A 26,202-nucleotide genomic window follows, 5' to 3' on the forward strand; every position below is an offset into this window, starting at 1 on the left:
AACTAATGCAGCAGGGGCATGGGAACCTGGATTGTAGTTTTAGGGTAAGGGAGAATGAGAGTATAGAGGCCAGGAGCACAGATTTGACGTCGCAGGAGGGGGCCAGTGTTCAGGTAGGTGGTTTGAAGTGTGTCTACTTCAATGCCAGGAGTATACGAAACAAGGTAGGGGAACTGGCAGCATGGGTTGGTACCTGGGACTTCGATGTTGTGGCCATTTCGGAGACATGGATAGAGCAGGGACAGGAATGGATGTTGCAGGCTCCGGGGTTTCGGTGTTTTAGTAAGCTCAGAGAAGGAGGCAAAAGAGGGGGAGGTGTGGCGCTGCTAGTCAAGAGCAGTATTACGGTGGCGGAGAGGATGCTAGATGGGGACTCTTCTTCCGAGGTAGTATGGGCTGAAGTTAGAAACAGGAAAGGAGAGGTCACCCTGTTGGGAGTTTTTTATAGGCCTCCTAATAGTTCTAGGGATGTAGAGGAAAGGATGGCGAAGATGATTCTGGATAAGAGCGAAAGTAACAGGGTAGTTATTATGGGAGACTTTACCTTTCCAAATATTGACTGGAAAAGATATAGTTCGAGTACAATAGATGGGTAGTTTTTTGTACAGTGTGTGCAGGAGGGTTTCCTGAAACAATATGTTGACAGGCCAACAAGAGGCGAGGCCACGTTGGATTTGGTTTTGGGTAATGAACCAGGCCAGGTGTTGGATTTGGAGGTAGGAGAGCACTTTGGGGACAGTGACCACAATTCGGTGACGTTTACGTTAATGATGGAAAGGGATAAGTATACACCGCAGGGCAAGAGTTATAGCTGGGGGAAGGGCAATTATGATGCCATTAGACGTGACTTGGGGGGGATAAGGTGGAGAAGTAGGCTGCAAGTGTTGGGCACACTGGATAAGTGGGGCTTGTTCAAGGATCAGCTACTGTGTGTTCTTGATAAGTATGTACCAGTCAGGAAGGGAGGAAGGCGTCGAGCGAGGGAACCGTGGCTTACCAAGGAAGTGGAATCTCTTGTTAAGAGGAAGAAGGAGGCCTATGTGAAGATGAGGTGTGAAGTTTCAGTTGGGGCGATGGATAGTTACAAGGTAGCGAGGAAGGATCTAAAGAGAGAGCTAAGACAAGCAAGGAGGGGACATGAGAAGTATTTGGCAGGAAGGATCAAGGAAAACCCAAAAGCTTTCGATAGGTATGTCAGGAATAAGCGAATGACTAGAGAAAGAGTAGGACCAGTCAAGGACAGGGATGGGAAATTGTGTGTGGAGTCTGAAGAGATAGGCGAGATACTAAATGAATATTTTTCGTCAGTATTCACTCAGGAAAAAGATAATGTTGTGGAGGAGAATGCTGAGCCCCAGGCTAATAGAATAGATGGCATTGAGGTACGTAGGGAAGAGGTGTTGGCAATTCTGGACAGGCTTAAAATAGATAAGTCCCCAGGACCTGATGGGATTTATCCTAGGATTCTCTGGGAGGCCAGGGAAGAGATTGCTGGACTTTTGGCTTTTATTTTTATGTCATCATTGGCTACAGGAATAGTGCCAGAAGACTGGAGGACAGCAAATGTGGTCCCTTTGTTCAAAAAGGGGAGCAGAGACAACCCCGGCAACTATAGACCGGTGAGCCTCACGTCTGTAGTGGGTAAAGTCTTGGAGGGGATTATAAGAGACAAGATTTATAATCATCTAGATAGGAATAATATGATCAGGGATAGTCAGCATGGCTTTGTGAAGGGTAGGTCATGCCTCACAAACCTTATTGAGTTCTTTGAGAAGGTGACTGAACAGGTAGATGAGGGTAGAGCAGTTGATGTGGTGTATATGGATTTCAGCAAAGCGTTTGATAAGGTTCCCCACGGTAGGCTATTGCAGAAAATACGGAGGCTGGGGATTGAGGGTGATTTAGAGATGTGGATCAGAAATTGGCTAGCTGAAAGAAGACAGAGGGTGGTGGTTGATGGGAAATGTTCAGAATGGAGTACAGTCACAAGTGGAGTACCACAAGGATCTGTTCTGGGGCCGTTGCTGTTTGTCATTTTTATCAATGACCTAGAGGAAGGCGCAGAAGGGTGGGTGAGTAAATTTGCAGACGATACTAAAGTCGGTGGTGTTGTCGATAGTGTGGAAGGATGTAGCAGGTTACAGAGGGATATAGATAAGCTGCAGAGCTGGGCTGAGAGGTGGCAAATGGAGTTTAATGTAGAGAAGTGTGAGGTGATTCACTTTGGAAGGAATAACAGGAATGCGGAATATTTGGCTAATGGTAAAGTTCTTGAAAGTGTGGATGAGCAGAGGGATCTAGGTGTCCATGTACATAGATCCCTGAAAGTTGCCACCCAGGTTGATAGGGTTGTGAAGAAGGCCTATGGAGTGTTGGCCTTTATTGGTAGAGGGATTGAGTTCTGGAGTCGGGAGGTCATGTTGCAGCTGTACAGAACTCTGGTACAGCCGCATTTGGAGTATTGCGTACAGTTCTGGTCACCGCATTATAGGAAGGACGTGGAGGCTTTGGAGCGGGTGCAGAGGAGATTTACCAGGATGTTGCCTGGTATGGAGGGAAAATCTTATGAGGAAAGGCTGATGGACTTGAGGTTGTTTTCGTTGGAGAGAAGAAGGTTAAGAGGAGACTTAATAGAGGCATACAAAATGATCAAGGGGTTGGATAGGGTGGACAGTGAGAGCCTTCTCCCGCGGATGGAAATGGCTGGCACGAGGGGACATAACTTTAAACTGAGGGGTAATAGATATAGGACAGAGGTCAGAGGTAGGTTCTTTACGCAAAGAGTAGTGAGGCCGTGGAATGGCCTACCTGCTACAGTAGTGAACTCGCCAACATTGAGGGCATTTAAAAGTTTATTGGATAAACATAAGGATGATAATGGCATAGTGTAGGTTAGATGGCTTTTGTTTCGGTGCAACATCGTGGGCCGAAGGGCCTGTACTGCGCTGTATTGTTCTATGTTCTATAAATTGATAGAAATAAAAATGGGGTGAAGGTGGAGGAGAGAGTTCACAGTCTGAAGATTTTGAACTCAATGTTAAGTCAGGAAGATTGTAACGTGCCTAATCGGAAGGCGAGGTGCCGTTTCTCCAGTTTGCGCTGGGCTTCACTGGAACATTGCAGCAGACCAAGGACAGATATGTAGACGTGAGAGCAGGACGGTGAGTTGAAATGGCAAGTGACAGGAAGGTCAGGGTCCGGCTTGTGGACGGACCTGAGGTGTTCTGCAAAGCGGTCACCCAGTCCACATTTATCCTCTCCACTGTAGGAGACCGCACTGGGAGCAGCAAATCCAATAGACCAGATTGAAGGAGGTGCATGTGAAACTCTTGAATAGAGTGTTTAGGGCTTGAGATAGTAAGCAGGGTAAAGGGGCAGATGTTATACCTTCTGCAATTGCATGGGAAGGTGCCGTGTTAAGAGGGTGTGGTGTTGGGGGTAATGGAGGAGTGGACCAGGGTATCCCGGAGGGAATGGTACCTGTGAAATGCTGATAGGGGGAGTGAGGGGAAGATGTGTTTTGTGGTGAAATCATGCTGGAGTTGGTGGAACTGACGGAGGATGATTCTTTGAATGCGGAGGCTAGTGGGGTGAAAAGTGAGGACAACAGGGACCCTATCCTGGTTCTGGTAGAGGGGGCGAGGGCAGAGGTACGGGAGATGGGTCAGACACGGTTGAAAGCCCTATAAATCACAGTGGGTGGGATTATCGTGGAGGAGGTGTCATTGTTTATCCTTACTGATTGTGGTATATGGGTCAGGAAGTCGAGGATCCAGTTGCAGAGGGATCCCCCCCCCCCCCTCCTCCCCCCCCCCCCCTCCCAAAACCCTGTCACCATTTCACAGGGTTCCACTGCAATTTGCATACTGCCACAACTGATCCACAGCAGATGCCATCTCCCTGGCCCTACACTCAACCCTGAAGCATCTTGACAACAAGAGCTCCCACGTCAGACTCCTATTCATTGACGACAGCTCTGCCTTCAACACCATAATCCCAGCCAAGCTCATACCAAATCTCCAAAACCTAGGACCTGGCTCCTCCCTCTCCAGCTAGATCCTCAACTTTCTGATCCATAGACCGCAATCAAAAATGATAAACAATGACACCTCCTCCACGATAATCCTCAATATCGGGACCCCGGAAGGCTGCATACTTAGCTCCCTACTATACTCCCTATACACACACGACTGTGTGGCAACATTTGGTTCCAATTCCATCTACAAGTTTGCTGATGGCACAACCGTAGCGGGTCAGATCTCAAACAATGATGAGTTAGAATACAAGGAGATAGAGAACCTAATGCATGGTGCAACGACAACAATCTCTCCCTGAATGTCAGCAAAACTAAAGTGCTGGTCATTGACTTCAGGAAGCAAAGTGTCGTACACTTCTGTCTGCATCAATGGGGCCGAGGTGGAGGTGGTTGACAGCTTCAAATTCCTAGGTGTGCACATCAGCAACAATCTGTCCTGGTCCACTCACGTCGACGCTACCATCAAGAAAGCACACACTTATATTTCCTCAGGAAACTAAGGAAATTCGGCATGTCCACATTGACTATTACCAATTTTTACAGATGCACCATATAAAGCATCCTATCTGGCTGCATCACAGTCCGGTATGGCAACTGCTCGACCCAAGACCGTAAGAAACTACAGAGAGTCGCGAACACAGCCCAGTCCATCACATGAACCCAACTCCCATCCATTGACTCTGTCTTTACCTCCCGCTGTCTCAGGAAAGTGGGCAGCATTATCAAAGACCCCTCCCATCCGGGGTATTCTCTCTTCCAACCTCTTCCATCTGGTAGAAGATACAAAAGTCTGAGAACACATACTGACAGATTCAGAAACAGTTTCTTCCCCGCTGCTACCAGATTCCTGAATGGCCCTCTTATGGACTGAACTGATCTCTCCACCCATCTTCTCTATTATGTAGCACTACACTATATTTCACCCAATGTCTATGTCTATGTATTTACATTGTGTATCTATGTTTTTTCATGTATGGTATGATCTGACTGGACTGTACACAGAAAAATGCTTTTCACTGTACCTCGGTACACGTGACAATAAATCTAAATCTAAATGAATGAGTGGCTCAAAAACGGGTGTGGGAAATGTAGGTTCTGGTTTATGGTCACCAGCTCTGGGAAAATTGAGGGCTGTACCATTGAGGTGGTCTACACATGAACCGTGCTGGGACTAATGTTCTTGTGGAACTAGGGAAGTAGAGAAGGTTTTGAGCTAAATAGAAAGGATTAAATGTGGAAAGATGTGGTATGTCAAAGAGTAGAATCAAGTTAAGAGAGAAAAATCGTGAGGGTCATAAGAGTGGAAGGAAGGGACAGAGAGAAAACGTAAGAATACACACGGAATCAAGATTAGATGTTACATAGATAATAAAGACAAACTAAAGACTCATTATCTGAATACAAATAGAACAAAGTAAACAAATTGATGGGGGATGTTGAAGTAAGTGAATATGATCTGATAGCCATTACAGAAGCCTGACTGCAGGATGGCAAGGAGTGGACCCAGAATTTAAAAAAACAGGTGCAATAATTCCCAAGCCGGCAATAACTTCCACAGTGGCTAAATGGAGCTCTCTGAGCCCTCTGCTGTATTTTGTCTGGGAGGCGAACAGTACGTGGGTTGGTAAGATTGGTGTGTAGAGGCAGGCTTGGGTTGATATAAACCTTCTCCAGGAGCTTTCTTAGTGCAATGTCCCTCCTCTTGTGAGGGGGTGGGATGTTGCTCAGCACTGGGAACAGGGGGAGTGGAGTTGGTCGGAGGTTCCTGGGATGATACGTATTGTTGTGTTGAGCGGGTATCTACAAGACTGGTGTGGGATGGGTTGTACCATACTGGTGCACAATCGAGTAGACCTGAGGTCCTTAAGGTTTGAGCTTCTGCACCCTGTGGAGAGTCAGCAAGTTTTGACGTTTGCTGTTGTGTTGCTCAGATGTCTTTTGTATGTCAGGTCAAGGGTAACACAAAGATAAACGGGATGTTGTTTGTGAGTCAGTCTGTTGTCATTCAAGGAGATGTTGAGTTCCCTCTTGGCCCTGGCATTGTGGGGCTGGAATATACTTGAGACTGTTTTGTTGCTACTGGGCTAAAGGCATCATGTCTGGCAGTAGTTGGCCAGCTTTACAACATGGTTGTTTAATGTTGCCTCTAGTTCAGAGAATGTCTGAGCCTGAGAGGCACAGCAGATAGCGTCAGAATAGATGAACTTCCGAGACAGGGTTGGAGGCAGATCATTGAGATTGGAAAGGCTGGGGCTAGAACAGATCTCTGGGGAAGCCCATTGGATTGTTTTCTCCAGGCGCTTGTCTCATCATGCATGTGTACCCTGAACCGCCTGTCTCGGAGTAATAGTTTCATGGCATCAGTTACTTACGAAGGGAGGATTCTTGAAATTTTTACAAAGACCATGCCATATGCGGCAGTGAGATCGAGAAAGAGGTTTTGAGGTTATTTTCAAAGAAAATGGTTCGGGCAAGGATCTGGTTGCATATGTTTCACCATCGCCGAAAGCCAGCTTGTTCAGCTTTCAAGATTTACTCCACCTCTCAATATTGAATGTTGAGTGGTATATGACAGTCAAGTAGAGTAGGAAGCTCGATAAAGTTGGAGGGATAGCATTGTTAATGGGAAATAAGTCACTACTGGGAGTGGTCTACTAACAGTAACCACAATCTGAACTAAGTATGCAAGAAGAGACATTGAGTGCTTGTGGTAAAAGAATAACTTTAATCTATGTATAAACTAGAAAATCAGACTGCATTGTAGCCTGGATGAGGAGTTTGTAGAATGATTTCAAGTTAGTTTCTTAAAGCAATCTGGAACCCACCAAATAGCAGGTTATATTAGACTTGGTATTGCATAGTGTGACAGGATTAATTAATGACCTCAGAGGAAAGGCACCACTAGGTAGCAACAAACACAATACAATTGAATTTTACATCCAGAATGAAAGGGAGGTGAGTGAATCTAAGACTAGTATCTTAAGATTAAATAAGGGCAACTGTATGGGCATGAAAGCTGAGCTAGCTGGAGTAAACTGGATTCTAGGCTAGGGGATAGATAGATCAAGACAGAAGCAATGGCATTTAAAGTGTTTTTATTGCGTTTTTGGTATACAAAACAAATATAAATAGGAACAAACAGTGGGAGTTAAACAGGAGAATATATAAGTAAAACTAGAACTATTTACACCATGATCGGTTTTATTTACATAAATATTTCAGTTTCCCCTTCTCTTTCTTTTATCCCTTCCTTGCAGTGTTTGCCATGGTAATTGTGGTCCCCTGCGTTACGTTCCCCACCGGTTTCCCCTTTGCTTTTCTTCCCTTTGGTTCAGGTTGTTGTTGCCCCTGCCGCGCCCCCCCCCCCCCCCCCCCCTTGTGTCTCCTGGTTCCTTTGTTGGGCTCGGCTGAGTTCCTTTGAGTTCTTTGTTCCCCTGACCACTGTCCCCTCCCCTTCCTTACTGTGTCGTGGCTACCCCCTCCTGATCTCGTTGTTGACCACAAACATGTCTTGAAACAACCGAGTGAATGGCCCTCACGTATTGCGCAACTCCTCTTCCGACCCTCGGATGGCAAATTTAATTTTCTCCATTTGGAGAAATCCCGACAGGTCGCACAGCCAGTCTGCAGCTTTGGGAGGTGCTGCTGACCGCCAGCCAAGTAGGATTCTCTGGCTGGCGATTAGGGAGGCAAAGGCAAGAGCATCAGCCCTCCTCCCCATGAAGAGATCTGGCTGTTCTGATACCCCAAAAACTGCCATTCTTGGGCATGGCTCCACCTTTATCCCAACCACTTTGGACATTGCCTCAAAGAAGGCTGTCCAATACCCTGCAAATCTGGGGGAAGACCAGAATATGTGGCCGTGGTTGGCCGGGCCTCCTTGGCACCGTTCGCATCTGCCTCCACCTCCAGGAAGAACCTGCTCATTTTGGTTCTGGTTAAGAGGGGTTTGTGTATCACTTTTAGCTGCATTAGGCTTAGCCTTGTGCATGTGGAGGTGGAGTTGACCCTGTGCAGTGCTTCGCTCCAGTCCCCACCCTTTTTCAAACCCCAAGTCTTCCTCTTACTTCACCCTTGTCTCATCCAGTTGGGCGTTGGCCCCACTTAGCAGTCATCCGTATACGTCACCACAGTTCCCCTTTCCTAAGATGTCCACGTCCAACAGGTCCACTAGCAGTGACTGTAGTGGTCGTTGTGGGTACGTCCTCGTTTCTTTTCGTCGGAAATTTTTGAGTTGTAGATACCTAAGTTTGTTGCCGCCCATTAGCTGAAATCTTTCTGCCAGCTCTTGGAGTGTTAATCTGTTGCTGGCGTATAAGTCCCTCACTGTCAGCACCCCCCGATCTGTTTCCACCTTTTGAAGGAAGCATCCATGGTCGCCGGCGTGATCCTGTGATTGTTGCAGATGGGGGCTTTGTCGGACATGTTGGTTAGCTCGAAATGCTGTCGCAGTTGGTTCCACGACTGGAGTTTTGCTACCACCACAGGGCTTGTTAAATATTTATTAGGTGGGGATGGGAGTGCCGCCGTGGCTACGGCCCCGAGGGAGGTCCCTCTGCAAGAGTCCTCCTTCATGAGCAGCCACTCAGCTTCTGCTTCCTTTATCCACCCCTTTACTCTTTCTGCGGTCACTGCAGAGTGGTAATATATATTTTTTTTAATAAACAATTTTATTAAGGTATTTTTGGCATTGCAAACAGTTACAGTATACAGTAATTGTGCAAATATCAACCCAAATCAGAAACATAGTGCAAAAGACCAATCCTCTCTCGTAAACAGTACCTGCCTACTTATCCATGCTATTCTACTCTAATCTACCCGCCTCCCCTGCTGACGTTTAATTCCCCGCGAAGAAGTCGATGAATGGTTGCCACCTTCGGGTGAACCCTAATACAGATCCTCTCATGGCGAACTTAATTTTTTTCCAGCCCCAAAAGCTCAACATGTCCGAGAGCCATGCTTCGGGTCTTCGGGGGCTTTGAGTCCCTCCATGCCAGCAATATACGTCGCCGGGCTACCAGGGAAGTAAAGGCCAAGACGTCGGCCTCCCTCTCCTCCCGGACCCCCGGGTCTTCCGAGACCCCAAAAATTGCCACCACTGGACTCATCACCACCCTAGTTTTCAGTACCTGGGACATGATGTCCACAAATCCCTCCAGTATCTCCTAAGTTTTGGGCATGCCCAGAACATGTGGACGCGATTCGCTGGCCCTCCCGCACACATAGCGCACTTGTCCTCCACCCCAAACAATTTACTGACCGTCATGTGGGCCCGGTGGATGACCTTGAACTGAATCAGGCTGAGCCTAGCCCATGTTGCAGTTGAATTTACCCTACTCCGGGCTTCCGCCCAAACCCCCTCCTCCATCTCCTCGCCGAGTTCCTTCTCCCACTTGAGCTTCAGTTCCTCTGTCTGGGACTCCTCCCCTTTCATAAGCCCTCGATAAATATCCGAGACTTTCCCCTCTCCTACCTCTCCCCGAGAAACTACTCTGTCCTGGATCCCATTTGGTGGGAGGCGTGGGAAGGATTGGACCTGTCTGCGTATGAAGTCACGCACTTGCAAGTACCGAAAGTCATTCCCACTTACTTGTCCGAATTTCTCCTCCAAGGCCCTCATGCTCGAGAAGCTCCCCCCCAAGAACATATCGCCCATCCTTCCCACCCCCGCCCGCCGCCACGCTCGGAATCCACCGTCCATACTCCCAGGGGCGAATTGGTGGTTGTCACTTATTGGAGACCAGACCGATGCTCCCACCTCCCCTACATGCCTCCTGCAGAGTGGTAATATTGTAGGTTTGGGAGGTCAAGGCCCCCCCTGGATCTCGATCTCTGCAGCACTCTCTTTGGGATCCTTGCATTATGCCGCCCCACCCACTCACATATAAACGCCATTTATCAGTTTGTCCAGTGAGTTGAAAAAGGCCTTGGGGATGTAGATCGGGATGGATCTAAAGAGGATAAGGAACCTAGGCAGTACGTTCATTTTGATTGTCTGCACTCTCCCCGCCAGTGTGTTCCATCGCTGCAGGTCCTTTTTAACTTCCTCAGTCAGGCTGGTCAGATTCCATTTGTGGATCCCGGTCCAGGCCTGGGGAATTTGGATCCCCAGGTAGGAGAATTTGTGCTGGGCCTGTTTAAACGGCAGCCCCTCCAGCTCTGCCCCTCCCCCTGGCGGGTTCACCGGGAAGGTTTCGCTTTTGCTCAGGTTATGTTTGTAGCCCGAGAAGGTTCCATACTCTTTCAAAAGCACCATGATTCCTTCCATGCTGCTTTGCGGGTCCGAGATTCAGAGGAGCAGGTCATTTGCATAGAGCGGGACTCTGTGCTCTTCTCCGGATCCCTTTCCAATTATTTGCCGCCCTGAGCTCAATCGCTAGTTGCTCGATCGCTAGGGCGAGCAGCAGCAGGGATAACGGGCATCCCTGCCTTGTGCCCCTATGCAGCTGGAAGTACTTGGAGCTGGTGGTGTTTGTCCGTACATTTGCCGTGGGAGCATTGTACAGGAGCTTCACCCAGGCAGGGAACCCTGTTCCATGCCCAAACCGTTACTGTACCTCTATGAGGTACTTCCATTCGACTCTGTCGAAGGTCTTTCAGCGTCCAGGGAAACAATCACCTCAGGTGTTCTCTCCCCAGATGGGGTCATGATCACATTCAGCAGTGCCTGATGTTCGAGGTTAGCTGTCTACCCTTGACAAAGCCTGTCTGGTCTTCCGTGACCACCGGTACGCAGTCCTCCAGCCTTTTGGTTAAGATCTTGGCCAGTATTTTTGCACGTTTAGTAGCGAGATGGGTCTGTAGGAATTCTGTTGGGTCTTTGTCTTTTTTATATCAGAGAGATTGAGGCTTGTGCTACTTGTGCTAGCACAGGCAGTAGTGTGCCCCTCGCCAGCAAGTCTGTGAACATCTCCCACAGGGGCGGGGCCAGTGCTGTCGCGAATCTTTCGCAGAGGTCCACCGGGAACCCATCTAGTCCCGGCGCCTTCCCTGACTGCATGGAGCTAATGCTCTCCATGACTTCGCCCAGTTCTAACGGTACCTCCAGGCCCCATTTCCTGTCCTCCCCCACAACTGGCATGTCCAGTACATCAAGGAGCTGCTTCATCCCCGAGTCCCCTGCTGGGGGCTCCGAGGTGTACAGTCCCTGGTAGAAGGTCTCAAAGGCCTTGTTGCTCTTGTCCGGTTCCGCTCCTAATTTGCCTTTGCTATGCCTTATCTATTTCCCTTGTGGCTGCCTACTTTCTCAGCTGATGAGCCAGCAGGCGGCTAGCCTTGTCTCCATGTTCATACAGGGTCCTCCGTGCCTGGCGGTGTTGGTGCGCTGCTTTCCTTGTGGAGTGAAGATTAAAGTCCATTTGTAGCGTTTTCCTCTCCGCCAGCTCTACAGTGCGGGCCTCGGAGTATCGCCGGTCTGCCTCCAGTATGGAGTAAACCAGCTGTTGCCTAGCCGTCCTCTCCTCCCTGTCCCTTCGTGCTTTATAAGTGATCATTTCTCCCCTGATCACAGCCTTCAGCGCCTCCCAGAATGTGGAGGGTGCGAACTCCCCATTCTGGTTGTTAGAAGTATACTCGTCTATGGCCTGTGATATTTTCTCGCAAAAAGCCTCGTCGACCAGAAGGGCCGTGTCCAACCTCCATTTGGGCGTGGACACGGCCCATCCCCAACCGCATATCCATATAATGTGGAGCGTGGTCAGAGATTACGTTCGCAGAATATTCCGCCCTTACCAGCCCTGGAAGCACCGATTTTTCCACTCCAAAGAAGTCGATCCTTGAGTAGACATTATCCCCTTGGGAGAAGAAGGAGAACTCCTTCTCCCCTGGATGGGTGAATTGCCATGAGTCCACCGCCCCCATCTCCTCCATAAATAGGCTGAGTTTTTTCACCATGTTAGAGGTCCTTCCCGTTTTGGGATTGGACCTGGCTGTTCGTGGGTCCTGTACACAGTTAAAGTCCATGATCAGTCGGTGCATATCTATATCAGGGATTTCCGCCATAGTCTTCTTTATAAACTCTGTATCGTCCCAGTTGGGAGCACACGTTAACGAGGCCTACCACACTGCTGACCACGTGTATCGTCCCCCTGGATCCGTAACCACCCTTGTCGCTGTGAACATTGTCCTCTTATTTAGCAAAATGGCTACCCCCTTGGCCCTCGTCCCATAGGAGGAATGGCAGGTCTGTCCAACCCAGCCCTTCCTTATCCGCAGTCGATCCCTCTCCCTCAGGTGGGTCTCTTAGAGGAAGGCTATGTCGGCTTTCATATTTCTCAGGTTGGCGAAGACTCTGGATCTTTTCACTGGGCTGTTAAGTCGCCTAATATTCCAGGTGACTATCCTGTCCCCCGTGTACAGGACTATTTTGTTCCCCCCCCCCGCTCCAGTGGGATCAACCATATTTACCTGGTTGACATGCCCCTGCGCTCCGGGTTTTCCCTTTGTCCAGGTGGCATCCAACATGGCCGGCAACCATGCGTTCGCCATGTGGATGAGCCCCTGCACTCCAGAGTTTCCCTTTGTCCAGAGACATTTCCAAGTGATTGCTTGCAGCGCCATTTTGTTCCAAATCGCCACATGTGGCCTGCTGTAGCCAGTCTAATGCCCCCCCCCCACCCCACCCCCCCTGTCTTCTCTTCCCCCCCTCCCCCCCCCATCCCATAGCTAAACCCCCTTTGCCCCTGTTTCTTCCCCTGATTACCGCCGCCCCCCCCAAATCCGTTATCGCCCCCCCTCTTCCAGGCACCTTCCCCCTTGGTGGGAACGTGCTGCAGCCTCTTTTCTTCTCATGAATCCCGGTGGTTGCTACCTCGCTAGTGTGATGGCCCTCCTCGTGGGAGTTGTTGCACTTCCTCCGTTGCCCGATCTCTGGGCTCTCTGTCCGCCATTTTCCACCATTTACCCTGTGCTTAGCTGTACTTAGCTCACCTTCCAAACCCACAATCTCTATCACCGGGCGGCATAGTAGCACAGTGGTTAGCACTATTGCTTCACAGTGCCAGGGTCCCAGATTCGATTCCCGGCTTGGGTCATTGTCTGTGTGGAGTCTGCATGTTCTCCGTGTCTGCTTAGGTTTCCTCCGGGTGCTCCGGTTTCCTCCCATAAGTCCCGAAATTTAGATAATTTAGACATTCTGAATTTTCCCTCCGTGTACCCGAACAGGCGCTGGAATGTGGCGACTCGGGGATTTTCACAGTATCTTCATTGCAGTGTTAATGTAAGCCTACTTGTGATTAAAAAGATTTAATATTACTATTATTACTGCTCTCGTCTCCAAAACAAGGCAGTGTTCTCCCACATAAAGCAGTTGCTGTGGCAATGGTCTACTATTGGCTGTACAGACTGTAGAAGGGGGAGAACTTTTTTTGTTCAAACATTGCATGTCAACGTCTCATTCTGCGGGCTCTTCATCACTCCCTCTGCTGCCACTTCTCCAGGCCGTCTCTGCGACAAACTTGCCAGAATGCGCAGGGACTGTGAAAAAGTGTTCCCTGCCTTGACATGTACCCAGAGCTTGGCTGGGAACAGCATTCCGAATCTCAAGCCGTTTCTGTACAAGACGGCCTTTGCTTTGTTCAATTTGGCTTGGCGCTTGGCCAGGGCAGCCCCAATGTCCTGGTAGATCCGGATCTTGTGACCTTCCCAGCTGCGGTTTTTGGACTACCTGGCCCAGCGCAGGATTCTCTCCCGGTCTTGGTGCTGGTGCATTTTTGCAATTATCCCCTCGGCTGTTCCCGGTTTTGGGCTTTAGTCGGAGCGACCAGTGCACTCTGTCGATTTCTGGTGCATGGGAAGCTCTCCCTTCCCACCAGATTACCCTGCATTTGGGCCACATAGTCTGTAGGGTTCCTACCTTTGATCCCCTCCAGTAGGCCCACGATCTGTAGGTTCTGCCGCCTCGACAGGTTCTCCTGGTCCTCAACCTTTCCTCTCAGATTGCCTTGTGTCGCTGCCAGCTTTGCCACCTATTTTTGCAGGGCGACGATCCGGTCACTCTGGTCCGTTGCAGCCCTTTCTAGATCCTTAATCGTTGCCCCCAGTTGCTTTTTGACTATGTCCAGGGCCATCTGCATGTTCGCCGGCGCTTCGGCCACCGTACCCTTCACCGCATCTTGTATGTCTGCTTTCGTCCCATCTCGGTTTTCCTCCATCCATCTCCTGGTGAGGGGGGGCTTCATGTGCAGCGGGTCGGTTCCTCTCGCTCTGGCGAAGTCCAAGTTTCGCCGCCTCGTGCGCTGGGCGGCTCGGCCGACTGCTGTTTTTCCAGGCTTTTCCCACTCCTGGTCTCCACTCGTCCTCTGGGCTGACTGTTATTTGGCATCTTTCTGTCTGTCTTTGTTTTGTTGGTGGTATGTGGGAGGATTTGCCTCATTTGCAGGCGTCTTTCAGGCAGAAAGTGACTATTTTTCAGGTTCGTGGGAGGAGAGCAATCTGGTGTGTTATTTCTTAGCACATCCCTGTCACCAGAAATCCCAGCAGTGGCATTTAAGGGGACATACCAGAATAAGTATATTCCTAATATAACGAATAAATCTTAAGGAGGATCCATGGTAACTAAGGAAGTTAGGGGAACTAGCAAGAGTTTCTACATGTATTTACAAAGGAAAAGTGTAAGTAAAATGAGTGTTGATCCTCTAGAGAGGGACAACGGGGAGTTAATAGTGGATAATATGGAAACGGTGGATGAAATGAACAAATATTTTGCTTCTGTATTCAATATGGAGAATTTAAAAAACATTCCAGCAATAGCTGTAAATCAGAGGTGGAGGGAGAGAGGAACTTGGTGAAATTACAATCACCAGGGAAGGAGCACTGAGCAAACTGATAGAGCTGGGAGCTTTCAAGTCTCTGGGTCAAGATGAACTTCATCTTAGGGTCTTAAAAAAGGTGGCTGATGATGTCGTAGATTCATTGGTGTTGGTTTTGCAAAATTCCCTAGATTGTGAGAAGGTTCCACCTGGAAAGCAGGGAATAACCCCTGTATTCAAGAAGGGAGGGAGGCAGAAAACAGGAAACTATAGACCAGTTAACTTGATGTCTATCATGGGGAAGGTTTAAGAATTGATCAATAAAGAGGTTATAAAGAATTGATTAATAAAGAGCTGGGCACTTGAGTCAGCATGGCTTTACACAAGGGAAATCATGTTCAACAAATTTGTTGGAGTTCTTTGAAGGAGTAACATATGCTGTGGATAAGAGGGGAGCTTGTAGACGTACTGGGCGGGTTTCTCCATCCCGCCGCGTCAGATTTCTGCTTCAGCACGCCGTCGAGATTCTCCGTTTTGCCAGCTGGTCAATGAGGTTTCCTGTTGTGGGGCAGCCCCAAGCGGTCGGGATACCCCCGGACTGTCGGAAAAACGGAACATCCCGATGGCGGAGAATTCAGCCCACTATACTTGGATTTCCAGAAAACATGTAATAAGGTGTAACATCAGAGGTTATTACGGAAAATAAAAGCTCATGGTGTAGGGGGTAATATATTAGCCTAGATAGAAGACTGGCCGGAGAAAATTGAGAATGCATAAATGGGTGTTTATTTGATTAAAAGGACGTGACAAGTGGAGTTCCTCAGGTGTCTGTGCTGGGCCTCAACTTTTTAAAATTTACATCAATTACTTAGATGAGGGGAGCAAAGGCATGGTAGCTAAACATGCAGACGACACAAAGATGGGTATGAAAGTACGTTTGTTGTGAAGACATAGCGAGTTAGCAGATGCATATAAATGGGTTGAGTGAGTGAGCAGAAATCTGGCAGAAGGGGTATTTGGTGGGAAAATGTGAAGTTGGTCATCTTGGCAGGAACAACAAAAAAAAGCAGAGCATTACTTAAATGAGGGACGAATGCAGAATGATGAGGTATGGAGGGATCTTGGCGTTCTCGTGCATGAGTCACAAAACGTTAGTATGAAAGTTAGTATGCAGGTAATTAAGGTGGCTATTGGAAGCTATCCTTTATTACAAGAGGAATTGAACATAAAAATAAGGTTATGCTTCAGTTATACAGGACATTGGTGAGACCGCATCTCGACTACTTTGTAGTTTGCTCTCCTTAGTTAAAGAAGGATGTAAGTGCATTGGAGGTAATTCAGAAGTGGTTTTCTAGATTGATAACTAAGTGAGCGAGTTGTCTTAAGTGGATAGGTTGAACAGGTTTGTTTTGACTGGAGTTTAGAAGAGTGTACAAGATCGTGAATGGTCTTGACAAGGTGGACATGGAAAGGATGTTTCCTCTGGTGGGTGAGTCCAGAAATAGGGGCAAGAGTTTTAAAATTAGGCATTGCCCTTTTAAGACAGAGATTAGTTGAATTTTTTTCTCTCCAAAGGTTGTGCGACATTGGAACGCTTTGCCTCAGAAGGCAGTGGAAGCAGGATCACTGATTTTTTAAATTTGACTTTTCCAATTAAGGGGCAATTCAGCATAGTCAATCCACCTACACTGCACATCTTTGGATTGTGGGGGTGAGACCCATGCAGACACGGGAAGAATGTGCAAACTCCATATGGACTGTGACCCAGGGCTGGGATCAAACCCAGGTCCTCGGCGCCATGAGACATCAGTGCTAACTAACCACTGCGCCACCGTGCTATCTTCTACTGAATATTTTTAAGATAGAGGTAGATTATTGCTAGGCAAGGGAATCAAGGCTAGAACAAAATGTGGAATGAGAAACACAGATCAGTCGTGATCCTATTGAATGGTGGAGCAGGCCCATGGGACCAAATGGCCTATTTCTGCTCATACTTTGTATGATTAAAAACTGGACTTGAGGGGTTGAAGTATAGGGAGGCGTGCATCGAATTAGGTGATGACAACATTGCAGAATCTCAGATAAAAATTAGATTGGGAATGAGACAACAGTTTGTGAGGGTGGAGGGTTTGAAGGTTTATGATGGTTTTGAAGCATGGAAAACAGTTGTGGTGAGCTCATTGGGCCCGCTGAGATCAGTACAGACCAGGCTTACATGGGTAATTAGCAGGAAGGAAAGAGGAAAAGCTGTAAAGAAATTAGGTGGATTATAGGTTAAAATAGCACACAGCCTCACCTTGGCAGATTTTTTCTCCATATTCCTGCTGACAAGCAGTGGATGGTCATACTTTAACAACGAGTCTATTGGAGGAATCATCTTCTGTGCCTCAGATTCACCCTGCCTCTCCTGGTTTATCTTGGTCTTGGTCTCACTCTCACCCTCTCTCTCTCTCTCTATTCCAATTTATCCAATCCCTCTCTTCCTGCCTATCCCTGATTCCCTAATCTCTCAGTCACAGCTATCCTGCTCTGTCTCTCTATTCTGGTTTATCCTTGACACTCTCTTACTACCTCTACTCTCTCTCTATCTGGGTCTGTCTCTCTCTGCACTATCCTGGTTTATCCTGCTCTCTCTTTTCTGGTGTCTCTATCCCAATTTATTCCGGTCTATCTCTATCCTGTGTTTCTCTTTATCCTGTTCTCTCTCTCTCTCCAGGCTTTTCCCAGAATCACTATCTCTCCCTATCCCAATTTATCTTGGCCTCACACTCTGTATCCGGGTTTATCTCACTCTCTCTCCCTCTCACTCTCTCTATCCAACTATCACTCTCTCTATAATCCACTCTCAATATCCCACACTCTCTCTATCTAATGCTCTCTCTATCCAACGCTCACTCTATCACTTTTTCTCTCCCTGTCCCACTCTCTCTGCCCCACTCTCTCTCTCTGCCCCTGTCTTTCTCTGTCCCTATCCCACTCTCTCTCAATCTCACTCTATTCTCTTTCCCACTCTCTCTATCCCACTCTATTTCTCTCTTTCCCACTCTCTATCCCACTCTATTTCTATCTTTTCCACTCTATCCCACTCTATTTCTCTCTTTCCCACTCTATTTCTCTTTCCGACTCTCTCTATCCCACTCTATTTCTCTCTTTTCCACTCTCTCTATCCCACTCTATTTCTCTCTTTTCCACTCTCTCTATCCCACTCTATCTCTCTATTCTCTCTATCCCTGTTGCTGAGCTCCAGCGCGCGCGTTGTTTCTATGGGAACAAAACTTGGAAACGGCGCAGGTTAACGTCCGGGTGTTTCCCCACAAACTGTCCGGAGGGAAACAACCGCAGATCCGCAACAGAGAGGAGAATGGGAGAGGGAGGGAACTACAACAGACCGAGTACGGCGGGGGGGAGGCTTGCAGCAGTCCTGTCAACGTGATAGAATTGAGACAAAACTTCGATCATGCCATCCAGATTGACGTTCCTGAGGAAATGCTGCCTTATTGGGGTTGTGTTTTTGACAAAAAACCTGTTGTTTAGGTGGGCATGAATGCACTTTTCAAAGAAGTACAGGGTTGTTCTCATGTCCTGGCCAACAGTCCTCCCACAGTCAGCACCATTAAAAAGATTTCTGCACTTTGTGGGAACTTGTAGAATGCAAATCAAACAGAACATTTTGCATTTCAAAGTAATCCATTGTGAGCAATTTTTTATTAATATAATAATCTTTATTATTGTCTCAAGTAGGCTTACACTAACACTGCACTGAAGTTATTGTGGAAAGCCCCTAGTCGTCACATTCCGGCACCTGTTCGTGTACACTGAGGGAGAATTCAGAATGTCCAATTCATCTAACAGCACGTCTTTCGGGACTTGTGGGAGGAAACCCCACGCAGACACGGGGAGAACATGCAGACTCCGCACAGACAGTGACCCAAGCCGGGACTCAAACCTGGGACCCTTGTGTTGTGAAGCAACAGTGGTAACCACTGTGCCGTATCCCATAGTTACCATCTAAGAACAGATAACCTGGTTATTATTAAATTGCTGTTTGTGGGTCATTACTGTACACAACTTAGCTGCTATGTTTTTGACTGTACAACAGTCAATGTGCTTAATGTGATGGAAAGAACTGTGGGATGGCCAGAAGTCATTTAAAAAAAAAAAAAAAATTTAGAGTACCCAATTAATTTTTTCCAATTAAGGGGCAATTTAGCGTGGCCAATCCACCACCCTGCACATCTTTGGGTTGTTGGGGCGAAACCCATGCAAACATGGGGAGAATGTGCAAACTCCACACGGACAGTGACCCAGAGCCGGGATCGAACCTGGGACCTCGGCGCCGTGAGGCAGCAGTGCTACTCTGCGCCACCGTACTGCCGGATGGCCAGAAGTCATGACATGCACTCCGTAAATGCAAGTATTTTCTTTGCAATCAAATGATATTGACACATGAATATAATGCTTGTAACATAAAAATTAGTTTGGTGCAATGGCTTCCACTTCATTATATAATGATGATACCTGTACTTCCAAGATCAGGAAAGAGAACAATAAAATGACAATGGCCTGCCTGGAGGAGGCTGTGTCCCAAATTGTTAAAGTTGTGGCACCACTATTTTAGTCATGGAGAAATTATATGCCATTGATTACAATCTATTTCCTTAATTTTTTTTCATTTGTCTGAGCAATTTGCTCTTCAATCTGCTTAATTTACCTTAATTAATAATAATCTTTATTGTCACAAGTAGGCTTACATTAGCACTGCAATGAAGTTACTGTGGAAAGCACCTCGTCGCCACATTCCGACGCCTGTTTGGCTACACGGAGGGAGAATTCAGAATGTCTAAATTACCTAACAGCACAATTTTCAGGACTTGGGGGAGGAAACAGGACGAAACCCACGCAGACACAGGGAGAACGTGCAGACTCCGCACAGACAGTGACCCAAGCCGGGAATCGAACCTGGGTGCCTAGCTCTGTGAAGCAACAGTGCTAACCACTGTGTTACCCTGCCGCCCAAACACTAGACAATTCAGGATATAAGAGGACATGGCGGTAAAATGGAAATATCACTGGACTAGTAATCTGGAGGCCCAGGCTAATGTTCGGGAACATGGGTTCAAATACCACCATGACAGCTGGTGTCTTCAGCCTGCAAAGGAAATGTTCTTCAGTCACTATAGTGTCAGGTGGTTGTGCTTAAGTAGTGATGGGTATATTAGCAACAGAGATAATTATTATGTATTTGGCATTTCTAATTTAACTTCATGTTCAACTCAAATCAAGATTAAAAGAAATCAACATTGTATTGTGCGTTCTGTCAACTCAAATTCAGTGAAACAGCAACTTTCCGAATTCCAACCGGGAAGTATCTGGCATTAGCTCCTGGCCCCATTGCTTCCAACTTTAAAAAGTTTTATTTATTTGCTTCAATATTTTCATAGTTTTGCTCACTTATATAATTTTTTTGCAACCGTACACTGCCCCCTTACCCCCATTACTCTTCATTCCTCCAAACCTGACCCTCTGCATATCCACCACTTCCTATGGTCCATTATTGTCAGCTCAGCCTTCAGCTGTTGAGACCCTACACTATGGAATTCCCTTCCTAAGCTTCTGCATATCTCTCCCAACTAAACTCTGCAAAAAAAAATCACCATTTTGATGACCAATTATTTGGTTTGGCATCAATTTTTCTTTAATTATGCCTCAATGTTAAAAAGTTCTTCCATATGCTGTTGTCAGACAAGTTTAAATATTTGGCCGATACCTTTTACTGAAGCGAATGCCTGGCCAAATAAATTAGAGAAAGTTCAAAAAAAGACAAATTATGTATGCTCTGTTTGAAGCAGTGGCCTTAAGGTAGCCCATTGCTTTCCATTGTATCCGGCAATCTGGTTATCAAGTGGCCTGTCACAAAATTTATAAAGCTTCACCACGGTGCTATGGCAGTGTTGGTTGATTGGAGGTGACATCTTTTGGATCAGATTGTAACCCAAATTTGCCTACTTGGGTTTTATGCAAAAGATCCCAAGACACGATTCAAAATAGTGCAGGGAGTTCTTGTGGTGTTCTGGCTGTAAGAACTATTAACCAACACCATGAAAAATACTATGTAATTCAGTTAATAGTTTGATATTTAAGAGAACTTGCTGTGTCCACATTCTCTGCTGTGTTTGCCTACAGAAGCAACAATGGCTATCCATTCCAAAATAATCAAATGGCTGTAAAGTACTTTGGGACTCTGAGAGCTTGAAAATACAACAAAAGCTGCAAGTTCTTACATAAGGCTGATATCAAGGGTCTGTGTTTTAAAAACAAATCTATTTGCCCATTTTAAAGTCTTATAATGTAGAAATATTAGCTATTAAGGCTTTAAAGTCTTTTTAATTATCAGCAGCAAGAAAACACCAAAATTCAGACCCATGATCCATGCAGTCCTTCTTGAATTACCTGAGGGAGCTCCTCCTCAAATACTGGCTGCACTTCAGTCCCATGTTCCTGGTCTTTGGCCGCCTGGTGCAGATGGGAGTGAACAGATTGAAGACACTCCAGGTGGAAATATTCCTGGGCCTGGCCAAGGTGGTAATCCCAACAGGGGAGGCAGTGGTACTGTGATTGTCACTGGACTCGTAATCCAGAGGCTCAGGCTAATGCTCTAGGAACATAGGGTCTAATCCCAACATGGCAGCTGGTGGCATTGAAATTCAGTTAATCATTCTGGAATTAAAAAGATAGTCTCAGTAGTGGTGACCATGGAACCATTGTTGTAAAAAGAACACCTGGTTCACGAATGCGCGTTTGGTGAAGGAAATCTACTGGCCTAGATGTCACTCCAGATATACAATAATGCGGGTGATTCTTAATGCCCTCTGAAGTGGCCTACCAAGCCACTCAGTTCAAGGACAATTACGATAGGTAACAACTGCAGACCCAGCCTATAACCCATGGATGAATAGAAAAAACCCAGCCCTGTTGACCCTGCAAATTCTTCCTTGATAACATCTGGGGGCTTGTGTCAAATTTAAGAGAGCTGTTCCAAAGATTAGTCAAGCAACAGTCTGACTCAGTTGAACTGACAGAATCATACTTTACAGACAATGAAACAGTACTACCATCACTATCCCTTGGTATGCCCTGGCCCACCCACAGGACAGACCCACCAGAATTTGCGGCAGCACAGTGGTATACAGGAGGGAAGAACCTGGAGGTTCCCAACATCGACTCCAGACCCCATGAAGTCGCATGGCATCAGGTCAAAAATGGACAAGAAAACCTTCTGCTGATTACCACATACTGAAACACCCTCTTGCCCCCCCTCCCCCTCACCCCTCAGATGATGAATCAGTACTACTTCATGTTGAATACCACTTGGAGGGTAACAAGGGCACAACATTTACTCTGGCTGAGGGACTTCAAATTCCATCAGCAAGAGTGGCTCAGTGCACCAGGCTACTGTACAGTCACACACGCTCAGCAGCATTGACCTGAATGACTTCTAAAGGACATAGCTGCTGGAGTGGGTCAAGAGCAGGTGGTGAGAAAACCAACAAGACAGAAAAATCTACTTGATTTCATTGTCACTAACCTGTCGCAGATGCATCTGTCCATGACAGTAATGGTAGGAGTGATCATTGCACAGAGCTTGTGGAGATGAAGTCCTGTTTTCACATTGAAGATACCCTCCATTGCGTTGTGTGGCACGACCACCATACTAAATGGGATAGATTTTGAACATTTCCAGCAACTCAAGGCTGGGCATCTCTGAGGCACTGTAGACCGTCAGCAGCAGCAGAATTGTACTCAACCACTATCTGTATCCTTGAGGCCCGTCATATCCCCCACCATACCATTACCACTGAGACAGATCAACCATGGTTCACTGAAGAGTGCAGAAAGGCATGTTAGGAGCAGCACCAGGCACACCTAAAAATGAGGTGTTAACCTGGGGAAGCTAAAACACAGGACTACTTGCATGCCAAGCAACAAAAATAGCATGCGATAGAGCTAAACAATCCCACAACCAAATGATCAGATCTAAGCTCATCAGTCCTTCCACATCCAGTGGTGAATGGTACTGGACATTTTTTTTATTCATTATAATAATAATTGCTTATTGTCACAAGTAGGCTTCAATGAAGTTACTGTGAAAAGCCCCTAGTTGCCACATTCCCGCGCCTGTTCAGGGAGGCCAGTATGGGAATTGAACCTGCGCTGCTGGCCTTGTTCTGTGTTACAAACCAGCTGTTTAGCCCACTGTGCTAAACCAGCCCCTGATTCATGGGATGTGGGCATCTAACGGCTGAGCCAGCAATTATTGCCCATCCCGGAGGGCAATTAAGATTCAACCATATTACTGTGGCCCTGGAGTCACATGTAGGCCAGACCAAGTAAGGACGGCAGGTTTTCTTCCCCAGCGGACATTAGTGATCTAGATGAGTTTTTACGACAATTGACATGGTGTTTCATGGTCATCATTGGATTTTTTATTCCAGATATTTTATTGAATTCAAATTTGACCATCTGCCATGGTGGGATTCGATCCCTGATCCCCAGAACATTACCCTTGGGCCCTGGATTACTAGTCCAGTGACAGTGCCACTGCCTCCCCAGGAGGACGATGAGGCTCCACAAATATCCCCATTTTCTTTTTTTAAAAATATATTTTATTGAAGTTTTTCAAACAAAGATTTTCCGTTTTTACAACTTAATAAAGGAATATACATTAAACGTTATTTAAATAATACATTAAACTAACAACAGATGGAAAAAGAAATAAACAAAAAGCAAATATCAACAACTAACTGAGAAAAAACAAGAACACGGAATAATCCTCCCTCCACCCTCCCCCCTGGATTGCTGCTGCTGTCTTTTCTGTTTTTCCATTATCGTTCTGCGAGATAGTCAAGGAACGGTTGCCACCGCCTGGTGAACCCCTGAGCCGATCCTCTTAATGCATATTTTATTTGTTCCAGTCTTATGAACCCTGCCATGTCGTTTGTCCAGGCCTCCACGCCCGGGGGCTTCGCTTCTTTCCACATATGTAGAATCCTTCGCCGGGCTACTAGGGACGCAAAGGCCAAGACGTCGGCCTCTTTCGCCTCCTGCACTCCCGGCTCTTCTGCAACCCCAAATATAGCCAACCCCCAGCTTGGTTTGACCCGGACCCCCACCACCTTTGAGATCACTCTTGCCACACCCTCCCAGAACTCATGCAGTGCCGGACACGACCAGAACATGTGAGTGTGGTTCGCCGAGCTTCCCGAGCACCTCCCACACCTGTCCTCCACCCCAAAAAACCTGCTCAGTCTTGCTCCCGTCATATGCGCTCTGTGTAGAACCTTAAATTGAATCAGGCTAAGCCTGGCACACGAGGACGAGGAATTTACCCTACTTAGGGCATCTGCCCACAGCCCCTCCTCAATCTCTTCCCCAAGCTCCTCTTCCCATTTTCCCTTCAGCTCCTCTACCATCGCCTCCCCCTCGTCTCTCATCTCCCTGTATATTTCAGACACTTTACCTTCTCCAACCCATGCCCCCGAAATCACTCTATCCAGGACCCCTTGCGTCGGGAGCCGCGGAAATTCCCTCACCTGTTGCCTCGTAAATGCCCTCACTTGCATGTATCGGAAAGCATTCCCTGGTGGCAACTTATATTTTTCTTCCAATGCTCCCAAACTCGCAAACGTCCCGTCCACAAACAGGTCCTTCAGCTGACTAATTCCTGCTCGCTGCCAACATTGAAATCCCCCATCTATCCTCCCCGGGACGAACCTGTGGTTATTCCTTATCGGGGACCACACCGAGGCACTCGTCACTCCCCTATGTCGTCTCCACTGCCCCCAGATCTTCAAGGTCGCCACCAGCACTGGGTTTGTGGTGTACCTTTTCGGGGAGAACGGTAGTGGCGCCGTCGCCAGCGCTTTTAGGCTCGTTCCCTTACAGGACGCCGTCTCCAACCTTTTCCACGCCGCACCTTCTTCTTCCCTCATCCACTTACAGACCATCGACACATTGGCGGCCCAATAGTAGTCACTCCGACTTGGCAGTGCCAATCCCCCTCTGTCCCTACTGCGCTGCAAGAACCCCCTCTTTACCCTCGGGGTCTTTCCCGCCCACACAAAGCTCATAATGCTCCTGTCTATTTTTTTGAAGAAGGCCTTTGTAATCAGGATGGGGAGGCACTGAAACACGAAAAGAAACCTCGGGAGGACCACCATTTTAACCGCCTGTACTCTGCCCGCCAATGACAGGGGCACCATATCCCACCTCTTAAAGTCCTCCTCCGTCTGCTCTACCAATCGCGTCAGGTTAAGTTTATGTAGGGTTCCCCAGTTCCTGGCCACCTGAATCCCCAGGTATCGAAAATTCCTTGCTACTCTCCTCAGTGGCAGAGCATCTATCCCCCTGCCCTGTTCCCCGGGGTGCATCACAAAAAGTTTGCCCTTTCCCATATTTAATTTGTATCCCGAGAACTCTCCAAAGTCCCTGAGTATCTGCATTACCTCTGGCATCCCCTCTACCGGGTCCGCCACATATAGCAGCAAATCGTCTGCATATAGTGACACTCGATGTTCCTCTCCCCCTCTAAGCACCCCTCTCCACTTCTTAGAGTCCCTCAGCGCTATGGCCAATGGTTCAATTGCCAACGCGAACAGTAACGGGGACAGGGGGCACCCTTGTCTTGTACCCCTATGTAATCGCAAGTATCACGATTTTTGCCTGTTTGTAACGACGCTTGCCACCAGGGCCGCGTACAAAAATCTAACCCATCTAATGAACCCCTCCCCGAACCCAAATCTCTTCAGCACCTCCCACAAATAGTCCCACTCCACCCTATCGAATGCCTTCTCTGCATCCATCGCCACCACTATCTCTGCTTCCCCCTCCGGTGGGGGCATCATCATCACCCCCAGCAACCTTCGTACATTGGCATTCAATTGTCTCCCCTTAACAAACCCTGTCTGGTCGTCATGTACCACCCCTGGGACACAATCCTCTATCCTTGTCGCCATCACTTTGGCCAGCAGTTTGGCGTCTACGTTTAGGAGGGAGATGGGCCTATATGACCCGCACTGCAGCGGATCTTTGTCTCGTTTCAGGATTAGCGATATCGTCGCCTCCGACATTGTCGGGGGTAATGTACCCCTTTCCTTAGCCTCCTTAAAGGTTCTCGCCAAAAGCGGGGCCAACAGGTCCATATACTTCCTATAAAATTCCACCGGGAACCCATCTGGTCCCGGGGCCTTCCCTGCTTGCATGTTCCCAATTCCTTTGATCACCTCATCCACCTCAATCTGCGCCCCCAGACCTACCACCTCCTGCCCCGCCACCCTCGGGAACTCTAGCTGGTCCAAAAAGTGTATCATTCCCTCTTTCCCCTCCGGGGGTTGGGACTTGTACAGCCTCTCATAGAATGTC

The 26,202-nt window shown here is 47.6% G+C and overlaps 1 protein-coding gene across 1 annotated transcript in view; it reads right to left on the reverse strand.

The window, feature by feature from the left end:
* dnali1 (dynein, axonemal, light intermediate chain 1) overlaps window positions 1-18,040 on the reverse strand; it is a 43,433-nt gene extending 25,393 nt beyond the window's left edge. The window contains exon 1 of the mRNA XM_072501692.1: window positions 17,081-18,040. Coding sequence (XP_072357793.1) covers window positions 17,081-17,161 — 81 coding nt within the window. The 5' untranslated portion in view covers window positions 17,162-18,040. The remainder of the gene's footprint in view (window positions 1-17,080) is intronic.
* Between the last annotated feature and the right edge of the window lie 8,162 nt (window positions 18,041-26,202).

This window comes from Scyliorhinus torazame, chromosome 1 (assembly GCF_047496885.1).
Source record: "Scyliorhinus torazame isolate Kashiwa2021f chromosome 1, sScyTor2.1, whole genome shotgun sequence".
NCBI lineage: Eukaryota > Metazoa > Chordata > Chondrichthyes > Carcharhiniformes > Scyliorhinidae > Scyliorhinus > Scyliorhinus torazame.